At 31.2% G+C, this 19,960-nt stretch overlaps 1 protein-coding gene across 9 annotated transcripts in view; it reads right to left on the bottom strand.

The window, feature by feature from the left end:
- The window catches only part of Vps13b (vacuolar protein sorting 13 homolog B), a 728,055-nt gene that overhangs the window by 408,348 nt on the left and 299,747 nt on the right, over nt 1–19,960 (bottom strand). For all 9 annotated transcript variants that reach the window (XM_087190742.1, XM_087190740.1, XM_087190746.1 and 6 more), the window contains 2 exons: nt 17,390–17,517; nt 8,526–8,760 (listed from right to left, as the gene is read on the bottom strand). In XM_087190742.1, the coding sequence (XP_087046868.1) occupies nt 8,526–8,760; nt 17,390–17,517 (363 nt within the window). The remainder of the gene's footprint in view (nt 1–8,525; nt 8,761–17,389; nt 17,518–19,960) is intronic.

Below are 19,960 nucleotides of genomic sequence, written 5' to 3'. Positions count from 1 at the left end.
AAACACCCTATATAGACTGGATCTGGCTATAAAAGAGATTATCTCTCTCTTTCCATGGCAGTTGAAATCAGATGACACATTTCAACAAACAGTCCCTCATTTTGAATTTTAGAAGTTCAAGTATAGAAAGAACTTTGAATCTATACTGAGAATTCCTCTTGTTCATTCTATGTAATGCTTTTAATCATCTCTGCGATGCTTTTTTAAAATTTATTTTTTGTTAAATCACCAGGAATTGTTTCAATTGTATAAGAGCACTAAAACAAGTTAGATAATACCTATTAATTTTTAAGCGACTTTCTTTACAATAACCAAAAATTGTTTATGATTATTTATGATGAATAGCCAGAAAACTTCTTCTGTCCTACAAGTATATAGTGAGTTCTTCTTGACATGTATGTCTTCTGTTCTCTTTATCCTAGTAGAGAACCTGAAGAAAGATAGTTAAAATTGGGATGAGGGTGATAAAAGTGGTAATTGGGGTGCAATGAAAGCACAGAATTGGAGAACCTGATAAATGAAACATCCTGAAGCCTAAAGAATGAGAAGGAAGCTGAGGGAAGAGATCAGGAAGGAGGAAGCTATGTGCTAATACCTGTGGTGATAGCATAGTGCCATGCTAGCCCAATGAATACCAAAACAAACAACCCCAGAAAGGCTACTGGAGCTAGGGCTGAGAAATAGCATGCAATGGGAAGAATTGCAATAATTAAGGAAAGGGGTGGGCAGGGGTAATTCATACAGTCTTATTGGTCATGTTAAAGACATGACAAAGGGAGAAAAATGTGAAATTACTTCAATTAGAAGATAAAAAGAGGGAAATAAAAGTCCTAGAGAAAGAAATCATTTGTTGCAGAAATGCTAAAGTACAAAAATGTCTAGGAGACTATAGACAATTCAAAAAATTGTTTGATACAAAATACACCAGTACTACTACTCCCTCTCTATACTAGGACATACACTATTAGGCAAACTGAGTTTTTTGCTTTTTAATGCTTTTATATTAATGAATTCTTTAAGTGAATTAAAAGACGATTTCTATGTCTATTACAGGGCCAGGGATGTAGCCCAGTGGCACTGCGCCTGCCTGGCAAGTGCAAGGTAATGAGTTCCATCCCTAGTACCAAGAAAAAAAAAGAAAGAAAAAGAAAAGAACTTGTCTCTATGTCTATTACAGAACGGGGTTCCATACAGTATTCTAGGAACATTGCTGTTCCAGTAACAATACAGTTCCAGAAATTCCAATTTTGCAGTAAATTAGAAAGTTGGCCCCGGAAACTGAAAATATTAGTTGGGTATTAATAACTATAACAGTTTTTAGCGAGTACTTAACATGCGACAGATATTAAAGTGCTCATATATTATCTCGTTTAATCCCTATGTCTCTTTGAAATAGATATCAAGCTGAAAGTGATAAACAAGGTCAAACTGGGAAGATTACACTGGAAGGATTTTTCTCAAAAGCTTGGAAAATATCAAGAGCGCAGGCACCATATCTATCTTGTTCAAATCTGTACTCTCTGTGCCTTCTACATGGTAGGTGCTCAGTAGACATTTGTGGAATGAATGGGATAAGTATGGAGGAAGATAGGAATATAAAAAAATAGGAAAGAGGCTGGGGGACTAAGGAACACAGAGAGAAAAAATGGATGAAGAAAGTATTAGTCTAGGTCAGTGATGGTGAACCTTTTAAAGCTTTCAATGATACAAATGGCCCGCTGTGGCCTGTGTGCCTTAGGTTCACCACCACTGGTCTGTGTTTAGGAATTAAAAATACAGATGAGATAGATACCATTAGAATGTTGTTTCAAGTAACTGTCTCATCTATCAAGATGAAGATTATGTTTCAAGGATAACTGGAATTATATTTATGTCTTTTAACATGTCTTAGGCTATTGAGAAAATTTTAAGGTAGGAATTAAAAATTCTTATTTTATTACACTTATTCTGGTTGCATTAAGAATGACAATGCTGAGCAATTTTTTTTTTTTTTTTGTACCAGGGATTGATCTCAGGGCCCTGCACTTGCGAGGCAGGCGGTGGCACCATTGAGCTAAATCCCTGGCCCACTGAGCAATTTTTTGAGCAATTTTTCAATGATTACATTCTGTGCCTTATTTTCTGCTTAAATCAAAGAAATATATACCATATGCCAAAATATTTTCATCAAAATAAGGGATCTGAAATACACAACTTTAGTTATTCAGGAAACTATTCTTTTATTTATTCAGGAAACACAATTTTCAAAACAGAATCAAAAGGTTGGATTAACATTGAAAATTTTAACAGTCAAAGTTGTTTTCTATAGCAGAATATCGACATATCATTATATTCCATTTTTACTTACGTTATCCTGACTTTGTTCCTACTGCTTAAAACTGAAGAATACCTATCTACCTATCTATGTACCTACTTCTCTACTATCCTGATCCCTTCTCCCCTGTCTTTCTGAAATAATTAAAAATAAAATGAAAAAATTTCTAAAAATTTATTGTACCAGTCCTTCATTTTCTTTATAGTCCTCAGGCTACCTGCATTTGATATGCATTAATATCAATCTCTGGACACATTGTGTTAAGGAAAGCCAATAACCTAAAACTCAGATTCCTTTGATACTTTTCAGTACTTCTTAGGCATCTATTCTATAGTTATAAATGTTCTAATACTATGTCTTCTCCATAAGACTGCCTTCTGGTGTTTCCTCTAGTTACCTTTTATTTGTGGTTTCTGTAACTGATTTATCCTTTTCTTCTCATGCCATAAATGTTAGTGTTCCCTTCTTGTTATATGTACATACCACTCAACTTGTCACTATGTAACTGACTTTGAATCATCTCATCTTTTTTCATGGTTCTTCTTGCGACCATGTTGCATCTCTAACAGTGACTCCTGCTTTGAACTCTGGATCTGAGTATATTCAACAGCTCAATTAGATCTATCTACCTGAGTATGTCATAGTCCTTCACAATATGCACTGAACTAAATTCATCCATCCCACCTTGCACAGAAAACTGAACTTCTTCCTTTATTTCAAACCATAATACAGGTATTAACTATATAAATGTCTAAAAAGATAGCCAAGGTAGGAATTAGAGAGATATTCCTCATATTTACTTTTCCTTCACTATTCATATCTACTGCAGTAACTAAGTTTGGACAGTTTGTTTTTTAATCTTTTAAATATTCCTCTGTTCTGTCCAAACCTCTATACATAGCAGCACTGTACTGGTTCCAACATTCACGTTTCTTCTACACAATTTTAACAGCAAGATGTAATATCTAACTAATTTACTTACCTCTGGTTTTCCTACCTTATGCCATTCTCTGTTCTCAGCAAAAACAAAAATCATTTACTGAACAACAATATCAGAGAAGCAGACTGAAAAGGGGTATAACAGATAGGGATTTAGACATTCTATATCTGTAAGAACATAAATGACTGGAAGTATTTATTTATATTCTGGAAGAAGCAAAATGACGGGGAAAAACATTAAAACTCAAAAAGATGAGAAAGGATATGACAGTATTTAAGACATCACAGATTTTTTTAAACATGACAAGCATACAGATAAGTAGCAAATGACTGAGGACAAGACAGGCAAGCTATAAAAGAGGAAGCTGCAGCACGACATCAGTTCCATTATAGGTTCCAATATTTAAGTATATTTGAAAAAGAATGCAGGAGGGATTGCAAAACCAGGAGGACTGCTTGAAAATTGATAAAACAAGCAAGTACTCTTTCTGATCTCATCTTTATCTATAAATAAATGTAATGATAAAGAGTAAATAAATATCCATGTATGTACCAAATGCTTATACACAAATATTTTTATAAATAACATTTAAAAGGAAGAAAAGGTAAGATAGTCACTTAAGTTAGTATCTGTAGGTTTTTAAGACCTAAAAGGGATTTAAATATCTTGAAATATCTTTTCTTCAGGATAAGTTTGGCTAACAAGAATAACCATATGGTTTAAAAGTTGTTTCTGCTTCACGTTTCAGTGTTGACTATATAGTCATTCTATATTCTCCTAGGAGTATGAAAATACACTTTGAATCTGGCATGTGCAATTTTTTTAAAGTGCAAAATAAACTAGGTTGCTCTCTCAGTTTTTGAAAAAAAAAATCAGCCACCATAACACTGAAAGATTTAAAAATGGAAACTTCTGAAAAGTCATTCAGGATGTATTTGTGAAATAAGATAAGAATAAAATAATTTATAATATGAAAAAGATAAGCAGTAGTAGTTCACAAGGCCTTTGTAGGAATGATTGATTTTACATGAGTATAGAAGAGATAAAGAATGGTAGGTAATATATATCAATCTTTTTATAAAATTTATTAGAACAAATATAGAATATTTTCAAACATCATTATAAAAAAATCACTGAGGTATTTATAGCAACATAGTAGACTAGGTCCTTCTGCTGAAAGCAAATAAATATATTTATAAAACTTTTAACACAGTATAAATTTTACATAATTTATTTTATATGCACATATACACAAACGATATCTTCTTAAATTCAATAATTAATTTCCAAAAAAAGAAGAAGTGTTTAAAGTGAGGAACTAAGGAAAGTCAGAAACTCAGAGGTAAGTAGAGTAAGTGACTGAGGCACTTAAAAGTTAGTAAAATAAGGCATCTGTGTTCACAACTAAGGATGATTTAAGAGAAAGGCTAAAGCCCATTTTGCAATGCAGAAAGTAACAGACTATATAGTTAGTATGCAAATAGCCATAATATTAAGGTAAGCTAGAAATAAAATTGTCCTGTTCTTCCCTTTCTATATGAGCTTTTCAAAAACACTAACAGAAATGTAAACTTGAACAGAGGGAAAAACAAAACAAACTCACAACTACAACCCAGATGTTATAAGAGGTAGTAGCTTAAATTTTCATTTCTGGTGCCATAAAAACTTATAAATTATTTAGTTCCAAATAGTCCTTACTTGGTAATGATCTAGTATATCAAAGGTGAATTCAAACTTCCAAAGGAGGAATTTTTCATGCTATCAAAAATATTTCTACAAAGAAATGTCCAGTGTAAGTAACTAAGAAAACAAAAGAACCAACAGGAAATACACATGTAATACTGGGTATCACAGGGAGATTTAGAGGAATTGGACAATAACATTAAAAAGTTTACGGTACAAAGAAATAAAAGGAAGCCCTGGAAATACGAATAAAATGTTTTTTAAAGAATCAAAATAAAATATTTATCATAAAAATTAAATTAAATAAAGTGCTATAAAGTCCCCCAAAAGAGAAACTAATTTATGGTTTTAGAGGTCAAGATATGATTTGTCTCTGAAGATATAGTGACTGCCAAAGGTCTAGAGATCACTTGAGTGCTGGGAATATTCTTCATTTTGATTCAGGTACTGGTACTATGTATAGTTTTACATTATAAAAATCATTTGGTTATACACTAAGTGCTGTACAGTTTTCTGTATGATTTTATTAGACTTCTATGAATGTTTCCCCAAAATTCAACGAACAACTTTAACAGTACATGAACTACAACTGAAAAGAAAATTAATGAACTGAACATAGATATTACTGTAACTACTCAGAATGGAGGCCATCCAAATCAAAGAAAAAAATATGAAACAGCAAAGAACTGACAGGGAAAAGAGAATAAAAAGGAATATATACTGTACATGTATGAATAAATGCAGAACTCTTAAAAGAAAGCAACATTAAAATACAAATAACAAAGAAAATCAGCACAACAGCCTCCATCAGGAAAAAAAACTATAAACGTAAACTGTATATAGAGGTCTTTTTTTTGAGAAAAATGTCTTTCACAAAGGAAGTCAAAATAAAAATATTTTCAAATAAACTTGAGAGTTTCCTAACATTATACCACCATAAAAAGAGATTCTAAGGGATATCTTAGGTAGCAATTAAAACCTCTGAGATGGAAGGAAGAAATGAACTGTGAAAAGGAATGACTACTAAAGCCCCAACACAGGTGTTAAAAAACGTAGCATATGATCAAATGTGGCCAACCAAAAGATTTTTGTAAATAAAGGTGAATATAACTGGCAAAACAAAATATATTTACCATCTGGCCCTTTACTGAAAAAGTTTTCTAACTCCTGAATTACTACTATATACACCAAATCTAAACAACTATAAAATTAGATGAAAATCTTTAGAAGTTTTTAAAATTAAAGCTATAATGAAAATGTGAATGTAATAATGAGCTAATTTGTAGAAAAGGATTAAAATGCTTTAAGACTTATGTGTTGCTAAGGAAAAGGGTAGACTGATTTACCATATATTTTAACAACTTAAATATGTATATCTTAATATTTCTAGAACTACAGTTAATTTTGAAAAGGATTATTAATTTCTAAGGTCAAAAATAATAATTGTAACAAAGTTCTGATATAGGAAAGTGGAATTAAAAATAAAAAGATATGAAAATTAAAGATAAAAACAAAAGAAAATAAAGAAAATTAACAGAATGGGAGAAAATAAATGTAAATTATATATTTGAAAAGGGCATAGATTCCAGGCTATATAAAGAATTCTTACAATTCAATTATTAGAAGGTGATAATGCAATTAAAACATGGATAAAAGAAATGAATAGAAGAAAATATTAAAGAATATATATAAATGGCCAATAAACACAGAAAAAGATGATTAACATCATTAATCATTGAAAAATAAAAATCAAAACCACAGTGAGATACTATTTTATACCCTAGAATAGACAGAAATATACAAAACAGAAATAACAAAAGGTGACAAAATTATGGAGAAATTAGAACCTCCATACATCGTTTGTAAAATGGTATAGACACTTTGGACAACATTAGTAATTGCTCAAATGCTTAAATGTAAGAGCAATCATATCACCTAACAATTCTACTCAAGGGTCACATAACAGAAATTAAAACATATCCATGTAAAAATACATAAAGAAATGTTTATACCAGATTCTTTCATAAAAGCCAAAACATGGCAATGATCCAAATGTACTTCAACTGATAAATGTATAATGAGAATGTGGTATCTATGCATATAATGGAATATTATTCACCCATAAAAAGAATGAAGATTGCTATTAATACGTATAAGTCTTAAAATATAAACTGTGAAAGAAACCAGGCATAAAAGATCACATACAACATGATTCCATTTGTACGAAATGTCCAAATGGCAAAAACATAAGGACAGGAAGTAGACTGGTTACTGCCAGGGGCTGAACATAAGAATGAGGAGTGAATGCTAATAGTGTAGTATTTTCTTTTTTTTTGTAAATTAAACTGTTTTAAAATTCTATAGTGATACTGCTTGCAGAAAATTGAACATATTAAAGATTACTGAATTGAATAAAAAAATGTTTATGACATATAAATTGTACTTCAAAAAGCTGTTATATATCAGTGAGTCTCAATTAAAATTACAGTAACAAATCATTTTAATTTTAAAACTTATTTCAGAATATGAAGTAAAATAGGGAGTATTCCCAAACTCACTTTGAGATTAACAAAACCTTGATATGCCATATAATTGCTACTGAAATAAAGAATTCATAATAACTAAAGCTCATAGTAAATAACAAATGTGTCAGAGATGTTAGAGAAAGGATCTCTGTATCAAAACAATGATAACACAAGAAGAGTTTGTAAAAAGAGTTCCTTTAAAATTCTGGTTTTTATGATATTGGTATTCATATTATTAAGGACTAACGGCAGTGATATACTGCTTACATCTGTTAGGAAAACTGGACTTCAAAGGAAATTTCTGTGCAGAGAAAAAGCAAGGGAAATCAGCATCAAAGTTGGAGAGAAAAATTGTACAAGCTGTCTGATTTTCAGTGACATTACGAATAGTAATCTGAATGGTAGCAGGATGCATATACTTACATGTTAATAATATGAACAAGGTGGTGATTCATTTAGCACTGTCAAAAATTTGAGTCTTGTTATTAAAATACAGATTCACATTATTTACTCTGTGGCTCAAAACTTTTCCAGGTTCACATTTTGTTTGAAATTAATGTGTCAAGGTTCAAAAGGGTATGAATTTATAACTTAAGACACTGTGATATAAGAAATTAAATATTTACTAGAAAAAGAATCATGGCTTGAATCATTGCAAAATTATTTACTTTGTGTAAATCAGAAATATAAAATACATTATACTTCAGATAAATAACATTCATTCCATTTTACATGTAATTTATTGATTTATAACTCCAGTGGTTTCAATTAAGGTCAAGCTTCTTATCATTCTTTGTTCTGCCTAATGCAAACATCGAAAGCCAACTTTCTTCCCAAATTAATTTTCCTACATTTACACTTTAGTGGTCTTTTATAGACAAGTTACACTTACATATATAATATATGGCTAGTTAAAAGGGATGAATAGCAGTAAATGGTGTGAGTTCATTTACTTGGGTCATGAAAGTGTGTCAATGAGATTAATTTACATGTATAGTGATAAAATTTTTTAAACCCCCAAAATATGAACTGTTAACCAAAAGAAGAATTTTTTTTAATGTACCTTCTTCAAGGATGGGTCGTGGGATGACAAATGGGATTTCCTGCAGAGGTTCCATATACTTGTGACCAGCACTAATAATCCTTATTTGAGGTAAACAGAGGACAAGTGTTCCTGGCATGCTGGTTTGTCCATGGTACCAACTTCTTACTGTTCCAGGAATGTCCCCAGATACAATTGTACTGGGGGAAGGCAGACTGTCATTTGGAATGAACACACAACAAGACTGTACATCAAGCTAGAAAGGGAAAGGAGAATTAAAATAATTCAATCAGACTAAACATGCCTTTGAATATATAGTATCTTCATTAGAATAAATAGACAAATTAAAAAATAAAAACATTTCCCATGTATGTCTTTGAGTTACTTTTACTAAAAACCCAATAAATACTTGAAAATATATTTCCATGTATAAATCTGATCAAAACCACCCAGTGACAAAAGATGAAAATTTACCTGCCCTTCACCATTCTTTCCAGAAAACACAGCTGAGAGAGAAAATATGCTACCAAAAAAGGTGAGAAAAACCTTGTTCTTTTGTAGTTCAGTGAAATTTTGATCACACCAAACACATAGGTTCTTAAAACTGCTTTTACTTTTAATGCAAAAATAAAGCTATTTCTGTATGATTTTGGTCCTTAGATTTTTTAAATTGCAGACTAAAATATAAGAAAAAAGTTTGAAACACTGTTTAGAACACTACATGATATTAATGAAATATGAAAGAATTATGAATGTTCCTGTCAATAATTTCTTTTTATATACATATGTTCAAAGTTTCAAGTATATATACATATATTATAGATAATTCATAGAAGCAGATATCTAAAATAAGAATTAGAAATCTTAAAGATCAAAGCACCATTTCATTGCTTTTTTTACCTTTCAAATTATTACCTAAATTGTGATTTCATGTGAATATTTTATGCTTCCTTTAAAAATTATTTAAACATAGCTATTTAAGTTATCAGGTCTTTAGACAGATAAGACTAAGGAAGTCCAAACCAAAAACTGAATTTATTGCAAATTCTTTTTTTTTCTTCTTGGTACCAGGGATCAAACTCAGAACCTCAAGCTTGCAAGGCAAGTGAGGCGCCACTGAGCTAAATCCCTGGCACACGAATTTTTAATTTAAGAGCCAAGTACATCAAAGTCTATTAATCTTAGTTGGCTCTTCCAAAGTAGTATTTTGTGTGTATGTTACTAAATTGCTAAAACACTCTGGCATACCTAAATTAGTTAAGAAAATATAAACTATAACTTGTTGATGTTCTACAAAAAACTGGGCACATGAAGATGTTATTTAAAAGAGTGATAAAAATTTTTTTTTTTGCTTGATAGGTGCTTGGATACTCTAGTAAATTATATTAGCAATATAATTATAAATAATTATATTATTTTGGGGGGGGTTAAAATTATACTTACCCAATTATATTAACTGTACAAAGTGTTTCACTGTAACATTTCCATATATATGTATATATGTATATATGTATATATATAGTGCTTCGATTATATCTACCCTCCATAGTACCCTCTTTTACCCTCCCCATTTCTCTTTGGCTCACATCCCTTCCATTCCATGACAGTCCACCTTTTATTTTCAAAGATTTATTTATTTTTTTAATTTGTTTTTTAGGGTTGGGGATTTAGCTCAGCGTTTCCACCGCCTGCCTCCGAAGCTCAAGGTCCCGAGTTCGATCCCCGGTACAAAAAAAAAAAATTGTTTAAGTTTCCACATATGAAAGAAAATACACAGTACTTATCTTTCAGAATCTGGCTATTTTCGCTTAATAGAGTAGCCTCCATTTCCATCCATTTTCAAATGGCAATATTTCATAAATGATAAGGAAGGATAAAGCAGTATCTTTTCTTTTAGGGTTAATACACTCCTTAATGACAACATAATGATATGTAATGGGTTTGGAATTCTTTGATATGATAAATCATTTGCCAAGCTAAAAATAATCAAACCTGTGTGTTTTTGCTTCACATTTCTGGGCAGAGACAAAATGATAAGTTCTGGGAAGAAAAAATACAAAAAAATTTTCGGCAAAAATAAATGCACCAGTGTATGAAATTAGACTTCATTATTTTAGTTCTAGAATTTTATCATGCATCTTAGATAATTTAACTATACTTTCACAGTTTATACTATTCTGAAATAGCAACAAGTCTACATTACTGGGTACGGTGGTGCATGCCTGTAATCCCAGCATTCAGGAGGCTGAGGCAGGAGGACCGCTTTGAGTGAGTTCAAGGTCAGCCTGGGCTACAGAGTGAATGCAGGACCACCCTAGACTACACTGCAAGACCCTATCTCAAAAAACAAACAAACAAACAACAACAACAACAACAACAAAAAGTCTACATTGTCATAGATACACTGCAATTGTTTTAAAGCACTTAATATGATTCATCAGTGAGTTAAACAATTTAAGAGGGTACATTAATTACATGTATTCTATCAATTCAAGTTAAAAGGTCAAAATATGAATAGTAAAATATTTAACACTTCATAGTATCTATTGGATGCTATGTTGAAAATTGCTCTATAAAATGTGAGGTGATTAATTTAATATGCTACCATCTACAAACATGCACATATTGTCCTTAGAAATAAATTTCAATAATGCCAAAATTTCTATAAAATGCTATAAAATACACCAAATTCCAATGATTTAAGAATCAAATGTTTCAACAAATTTCAACAATCTGAGCAATATATAGAGAATCAACAATATATTGGGATGAGATAATAATATATTCTAAATATAATAATTCTAAAAAAAAATCTTTCATTTACATGTAGAAGATTCCTTTAATAAGAATCAAAATATAGGGCCAGGGATTTAGCTCAGTGGTTCCATTGCCTGCCTGCAAGCACAAGGTCCTGAGTTCAATCCCCGGTACAAAAAAAAAAGAATCAAAACATATATATATATATAAAAAATCCAAATTACTCAAAATTATTATAAAGTTACAACTATTATATATACTGAATCTATCACATAAATCTTTTTACTTTTAAAATAACTGTTAAAACTGTATGTGTAAAATTGTCATTTTAATGTAAAATGCTGAGTGATTTATATTACTGAATATAAATCTGCAGCAGTAAATTTTGCATTAATGTAAGGATCTGACAATCCAAGGGAAAGAAAATGAAGTAATCTGCCCGTAAGAAGTCCTCAAGCCGGGGGTCAGATCATGTTCATGGAAACCATCTGGTTGGGACCCTCTGAGCCACACCAAACACAAATGATCTTTTAAAAAAAATATCCTATTCATTAATGCATCACAGCTGCACTGAGTGTTACTTCATTTTTCCATGGCAACATCGTTTCTGTTTCAAGGATCTTGTTTCAGTTTTGGTAGCAACGTGTTCTTTTCCCAATATTGAACACATTCATGTGTTAAAGTGAAGGGATTATTACAAATTCTGGAATAAAACCACATCTATTTTGATTCCTATTAGGTCAAAAGGGCTACATATCTAAGTTTCATATATTGAAGATAAACCAATAAAGTAAAAGTTATTTGGTATTTTTACTTTAATAAATGAAATGACTGTAATGCATGTTTTCCCAGTTTCAAGTTAATATCTCATTTGAAAAGATATACACTATTATGTTCCCCCACTCTTATATGTAAGTTTTGGAAAACTTAGTTTTCTGATTTATGTGCTCTATAATTGTGGCTGCAACTCAGTTAAAAAAAAAGCCTAAGTTTTATTTACACACTAATCTGAAAATCTTAATTAGCCAACAGCCATTATATAAAACATTTCACATATACTGTAAATGTTTTCAAATGCTGTACCATACGTTTGCTCTTTTAAATAATGTTACTATTTCCTATTCCCAAATAACATATTCTTCTTTAGTTAGAACTTGAAATTTTAATGGTAATGATAATTTAAAAAATTTCTCCAGAACAAGATTCTTTTCTATATGAAAGCATTTTATTCTTCAGGATCAACTTCAAAATAAAAATAAACATTATAAGTTGTATTTCATTTCCCTTTCCTTTACTTATGCATTCCTTAATATCTACTATGAATTGAGCAAGAAGTGAGGAATACAGAAACAAAAATATAGTCCAGCACTTAAAACACTTAACATCTTCCTATATGAACAACTTGGAAGAATTATCACTATAATGTAAGCTGTATAAAGTCAAATACATTGCCTATTTTGTTCAATCTGCCTTACTATATGGGATGGTACCTAGCATGCACTATATATTCAATAAATGTGTAAAAAGGAAACATTATTATCATCCGATTTTAAAATAACTGCATTATGCAAATTGTTTATAATTTCATTCCAAGGAGGCAGTCTAATAGGGTGATTAATAAAGTTGACTTGTCTCTCCAGCTATGGGAACTTTGACAAGTTATTTAAGTTCCCATGACTTCCATTTCCTCATTATATGTAGGAGGAAATCACAGAATTTATATAAAGATTCATTGTAGTAAATATCACCTACAAAGTTGCTAAATAAACAAAGTCAATAAAAAATAAGGATCTATTATTTGCCAGATATACTGGCCTTCATAGATTTACAAAAGATATATTTTAAAATGCTGTTTACTTTGTATATAGGAGCCCTGAAAGTAAGCATTCCGTTTATACTGTAACAAATATACAAATCACAACCCAAAATATTTTCCTATTTTAAAAATTCTTAATGTGTCATGAAAATATTGTAAGAACTTGAAATACATCCAGTTTGGGGCCTTAAGTTAAAAATCTCAAAAGTGATTCTAGTTACCTTCCTTTTGAGAAGTACTATAAATCTCTATACTTTTTCTATAAAAACTTGTCAAAGACAGACATGAAAAATTTCCTAGAATGCAATTCCAGACTTCCGCCTTCTAAAAAACCAGGGTAAAATGGCTGTCACTGATGAATATCTATAAATAAGAATGTGGTACTCGGTGTAAAACTGCCAGTTTTAAATGTTTTAAAACTTTCTTTCATAATTAATGTAACTGATAGTTCATCTATAAGGCCTGAAATGTCTACTCCTATTTGATCCTGAAGATAAGGCAGAGATTTCATGGGACACCATACAATATGATTATTTCATCACTGATTATGCTCCATATGAAATTTCCTAGGAGAAAGAATTGAACTGGCCCAGCCTAACTGGCATATGGTATACTCCTTTAGGCACTCTGAGTCACACTCACATGAATACTACACAAAATGCAGTGTGTAGTCCACTAAAGGATTAACATAATTACTGACAAAAGTAAGAGACCACGATGGTCTCCTCCCAACCTCCCCAAAAGGAAAAAGCCAAAAACAACATCAGAAAATGAATAACAGCAAGAACTTCAATGTATATGAGAAAAAGGCTGACTTTGGCAGTGAAAGACAATGTACTTCTTTCTGAGTGAATTCCAGGCCAGGGCATTTCTAATTTTGTCAACTGCATGTCATTACTAATTATGTGCTTGTAGAATAAAAATGTGGCATTTTAAAGCGTAATAGATAAGAGCTTTGCTAATGAGCAGATTGAGAAAAATAATAAAGAACAAGTGAGTTTATCAAAATCTATTGTTTAAAAGCCCCAAAATAAACTTCATGTAAAACAAGATGTCTATGACCACACATATTATAAGATAATCCATTATAATGAAGTATGAAAGCTATATTTCCACACTGAGAAAATAAATAGGTTATAGTAAATACTGTTAGTGTTTTTATGCAATATAAGTTTTTCTATCTTAAGTAAAAAAAAAAAAAATGGGCTTAGTAAATTCACACTTTGGCTCCAAAATCAACTTTCCATAAACTGGGACCAAACACACTTATTGCCCAAATTCCCACCAATAGAATAATCCTTTGATGGCTTTAAATTTTGTTGTTCTATTTTACCAGATGAAGAAATAAAGGATAGAAAAAAGTATAATTCATAATGGCATAAGATTAAGTTCACTGTAATTAATGAAACTCGTTAGGCACTCTATCATTATATTACAAACAAAAGAAGCCAAAGCATCCTAACAGAACGTTAGAATGGCTATTAACAATCAAGTCACACTACAGATAAAAGCAAAGTAAAGCCATGGTTAACATTCAGAATTTGATAATGGTGAGCACTGGCTCCTTGAATTATAAACTCCCTTGTTACCATGAACTCTCCAGCTTCTCACATCCTACATTTCTGATTACTATCTTACAATTTCTGACAAGGACATTTTCCTTCCGTTGACTACTTTAAGAATGGTGTTCCCTTGACCCATTGCTCTTTCAACTTGATGTGTTTTCTTGAATGACCCATTCTGTTGGTTTTGGTCATCTGTAAGATGACTCCCAAAATTATAACTCTACTCTGAATGCGCCTTTAAACTCTACCTATGAATTTTCTTCTACTAACAGATACCTGGATATCTCACACATATTTCAAATACATGTGGAATCAAACTTCCTATTTGTCCTTTCATTAAAGCTATATTCCTTTTATTAAATGAAAATGTTGTACTCCTTTCATTAAATGGCAGTGATCTACCCAAATACCAGAACTGCAACTTGGCCAACCTCTTAGAGACATTCTGTTCTGTCATTCCCTAAAACCACTGATTAATAAGTCCTGCTGATTTTACCCTAAGTCTCTCAGAGATCACTATTCAACTTGGCTTATTGCCTAGTGTTCCAAAAACATTTTTTTATATATTTTGTTCCTTTTTTTGGTTATTTCAGGCAGTAAAATAAATTTGAGCCCTGTTATTCTCTCTGGACAGAGAAAGACATTCTCCAGTAGATCTTATATTGTGGAATACAGATGTGTTTACCTGTTAGCTTATAAATACCAAGACTTCTGGTACCATTTTGAATCAACTAGAATGTTTTCCTAGAGCTGTCAAATAATAATCAACTTAATATTATTGTTCATATTCCCTATTACTGACTTTCTCAAAATGATATTTTAAAAAAGGATAAGTAAACCATATTATATACTTCTTTACAGAATGAGTAACAAGGAATGAGGAACTGGGCATAGTGGTGCACTCTTGTAATCCCAGCATGCTGAGAGGCTGAGGCACAAGGATCACAAGTTTGACTGGAGCCCTACTTAGTGAGACCCTGTCTCAAAAGAGGGCTGGGTATATAGAAAAGCACAAAAGTCCTGAGATCAATTCCCAGTACCAGAGAAAGCGGGGAAAAAAGGCATGATGTTACTTTTAATACCAGTACTTATCATTATGAAATAGCATTTAGGAGCAGAGTAAACTTTAGCTAATTTTTCTTGAAAGTTATCATATTCTAGAGTACATCACATAGTGGAGTCAAATAGTTTTTCTATAACTCAATAAATACTATATATTTTTCCTCAGTAGTTAATTTTCCAACTCATTTACTCTTTCTATTGTACTTTACTACTTCCTCCAAAATCAAGATTTTGTTATAGTTCCCCTTTTGCATAAAGAACCTCCAGCATGTACTAAATTTAGGATGGAGAAAAGTTTTGTCTTTACGTGTTTATGTGTTTATTTTGCCAATATTTTTGGTAAGTATTTTGCTACATATGAAACTATAGGCTAACAGTTTTTTTTCTCCAGCATATTAAAAGGTGTTATTCCATTCTCTTTTAGCCTTGACTATTTCATTTTTGTTTTGTGTTTTCACTACCAGGGGACTGAAACCAAGGTTTTTACACTAAGCTACAACCTCAGCCTTTTAAAAATTGTTTTATTTTGAGACAAGGTCTCACTAAGTCACTAAGTTTCCCAGGCTAGGCAACAACTTGCAATCTTCTGGCCTCAGTCTCCCAGAGTGCTGGAATAACAGTCTTGTACTATTCTTCTGATAGAATGTCAGGAGTCATCCCTATCATTGTTCATCTACATATAATATGCCTTTGGTGTCTGCCTATTTTAAAAGTTTTCTTTTGATCTTTGATTTTTGGATTTTAGCATACTAGTGTTATAGTAATGCCAATTTGGGAGTTCAGCTGTCTATGGGCTTAAAACAACTATAAACTTCTAGATCATCCAGATTGCTCTCACTGCTAAGGTATAAGCAATTTTCTCTTGCAATATTTTGCATCATAATCAGAAGTGATATTGATCTTACTTAGATATTACTGACTGCTACACTTAAAATACCATAAACATCAGTCAGACTCTGCTATCAGTCTTTCAAATTTTATGTAAAAAGGACTTTATTTAAAAACCTCAAATTGCAAGTGTTATTTTTACCTAATTCTTGTGAGATCAATTAGATAACCATCCAGTTATATATATTTTCATCAGTTTAAATAAGATCTAGAAGGGAGCAATTTAAAAAGACTGAATTACATTCATTTAAAATTGAAAATAAATGAGAAGAAAATTTAATAATAAAGAAAATACCTAGATTATCATTATATTTAATTTATAATTGTTAATTTAATTCCAATTCAGATTATTTCAATACACAGATAAGTGTGATTTGAACACTAAGCTTTCAAATCTTTCACATAATATTTATTTATTTATTTATGTATTTATTGATTGATTGATTGATTGATTGGTACCAGAGATCGAACTCGGGTCCTTGCGCTTGCACGGCAGGTAGCAGAACCACTAAGCTAAATCCCCGGTCCTCTTTCAAATAATATTACAAGAAACAAAAGGTAGAATGAATAAAAGTTTCTTAAATGGTAAGAATCACGTCAAAATGAATAAACTTTTATAGAGCACATATGTTTCATATAACTTTATTTATAGTAAGCAAAGTATACCAATTGTTTTCAAATAAATTGTGCAAATGAGATTAACATTACTAGCATGAGAAATATGTACCAATATTAACAATGCTAAAAATTTTTAAACATTATAGAAACTACAGACATATTTCTAACTTTTATTTTACCTGTATTGTAAGACTCTTCACTGCATTCCATACTGTTCCAATAAACTCTTTCATTCTTTCTTCAGGACTTCTACAGGCTTCAGATATATTCAACATGGCTTTCACAGGAACAGACAATGGTCGGGACTCTAAGTATAAGAACAGGTAATTATTTAACAACAGTATACTTTTTAATTTCACAAACTGTATAGAAAATATTTTCAAGATTTTCTTTTCATTGTTTAAAATCTTGTATATCAGATTACAAACTATCATAATAGGCCATTTTATCTTGTAGAATTACTTTGCACTATTCAAGGAATTGATGACTGGGAGGTGGAATTATGGAGTTGGGAATGATCCATTTATTGATTACACAGAGGTTGTCCTTTATGAAAATTCATTAAGCTGCTATTTAATTTAAACATTTTTTCAGTATAAAAGTAATATGCCCACAAAAATGTTTCTTCAAAACAGATAGGAAGTGGATATTCCCATATGTGAAATTTTCTGATTATAAAAGCTTAACCACAAAATCAATTTTTAAAAGTGATTTTGGTGGTAACCAAAAGAAGTACATGAAAGGTACTGAAAGGTAACGATATGTGATATTGTACCATATATGAGTAAAAATTTTTGTTCATCCAAAAACTTACAAAATTTCAACTATTTTTATAATGAAAAATAATAGGAAGTACTTTAAATAATTTAATAATTTATAACAGTATATGCATTAAATGTTTGTAACTAAGCAGATGCACATATATATTTATGTTAACGCAAAAATACAATTTGCATGATTTTACATATTTTCAAGCTAGCATGTGATAAATAAATCAGGCCTTGATTTTTAAGATAAAATTAAGTTTGAATAAACCAGCATGCTCTCCAAAATAAATGCTACCACATCACCGTCATGAGAGTGACTAGTTACCATACTCACTCACACTTCCCTTCTCTGCCCAAGTTGGTTCATATATATACACTTATCCTAGATTTAAAATATCTTAAGTGTACCAAGCATCGATCTTTGTCATTCTTATAAACCCAAAGACTATGGCACTGTACCAAACAAAATTTTTTTTTAAATATGCTTGTTAAAGAAAAACAGTTTAGAAGAGATTGAAAGAGATATTCAAGTCCAAAACATTACTGGAAGATGAGTCAAAAATGTAAATGCCAGAGTTACCATTATGCTTGGGATTTTTATGCAAATTTACAGAAGCAAGATGGGAGGAAAGGCAAGAAAAGTAGATGAAGTCAGAGATGCATACAGGAGCCAAAAAATAAAAGGTGTATGTAGGCCATGGTAAGAAGACCAGTTTTGACTTTAAGGAAACTAAGATATAACAATGAATTCTAAATATAGACATGGCATAACTGAACATTTGTTTTGAAATAATTTCTCTGGATGGTATAAAGTTGACCACATGGTTCAAGTTGTGAGAGAAGGTAGGAGCTATGAAGATAGCAAGAAGTGGTAGAAATCTATAACCACTTCCAACATATAACTAACAAGACTTAGTGATGGACAAGATATACACCAGGAGATACAAAAAAGGTAGGATGAGGGGCCGGGGATTTAGCTCAGTGGTTCTGCCACCTGCCTGGCAAGCACAAGGACCTGAGTTCGATCCCCGGTACAAAAAAAAAAAAATGTAGGATGATTCCAAGGTGTTAGGTCTGAGGAACTGAAAGAATCGAGCTGTAAGAAGAGAAGATTAGAGAGGAAAACAAAAAGTTTTGAACATGTTTAGTTGAGAATTCTATTAGAAATGAAGTAAAAATATCAAAGTGGCAAATATTTTACAAAAAAAGAGAAGAGCATATACATGGGTAATTCACCGAAAAAAATTTAAACAGTTTATGAGTAAAATGTTCAACCTTGCTAATAAACAAGGAAACAAAATTAAAGGCATCAATCAGATGTCCTTTCCATCTCTTGCCTTAGCAAACATTTTAAAAAGTTAACTTGTATGCCTACAAAATTTGTCATTGTTGAAGCCTTTTGTGACAATGTTTCATATAATAGGAACAAATAGTACAGGGATAGTTATAGTAGTAGAACTGCTGTGGGGGAAGGGCAATTTAAATCTATCAAAATTTAAACATGTATATACTCCCACATACTATTTCTATGAATATATGAGAAAAAAACACTAAAACATGAGAAAACATATGCATATAATTTATAGATGTTCAGCAATGGAAACTATCTGCAATAGCAAAAACAGGAAGAAGGGAGAGAAGGAGGAATAAATGAGAGTAGAGGGGAGGAAGAGAGAAAAGGCTAAATATTTTCTTGTCCATGAAGAAATGGTTAAATTAATCTTGGAACAGATGCAATAAAGATTGTAATTCCACAGTTTAAAGATGAGGTACAGTTAAAGTTAGGACAAAAGTATTTTTGATACCATATAAAATGATAATAACCCTTCTCTCTATAAGGTACAATCAAAACATTTTATTAAAATAGTATGTAAGTTTGAGTGTAAACTTACCTACAAATACATAGAAAAGATTACTGAAGAATAAAAAGCAAACCTGGACAAAAATTACTGTACTGTAGAAGGATACTGTAGAATTGAAGGA

Source organism: Heterocephalus glaber, unplaced genomic scaffold (assembly GCF_053883595.1).
Source record: "Heterocephalus glaber isolate CG9 unplaced genomic scaffold, H.glaber_assembly_v1.0 deba00001555, whole genome shotgun sequence".
In the NCBI taxonomy this organism is placed as follows: Eukaryota; Metazoa; Chordata; class Mammalia; order Rodentia; family Bathyergidae; genus Heterocephalus; species Heterocephalus glaber.
The sequence above is the reverse complement of the archived record's forward strand: the minus strand, read 5'-3'. Positions and strand labels throughout refer to the sequence as shown.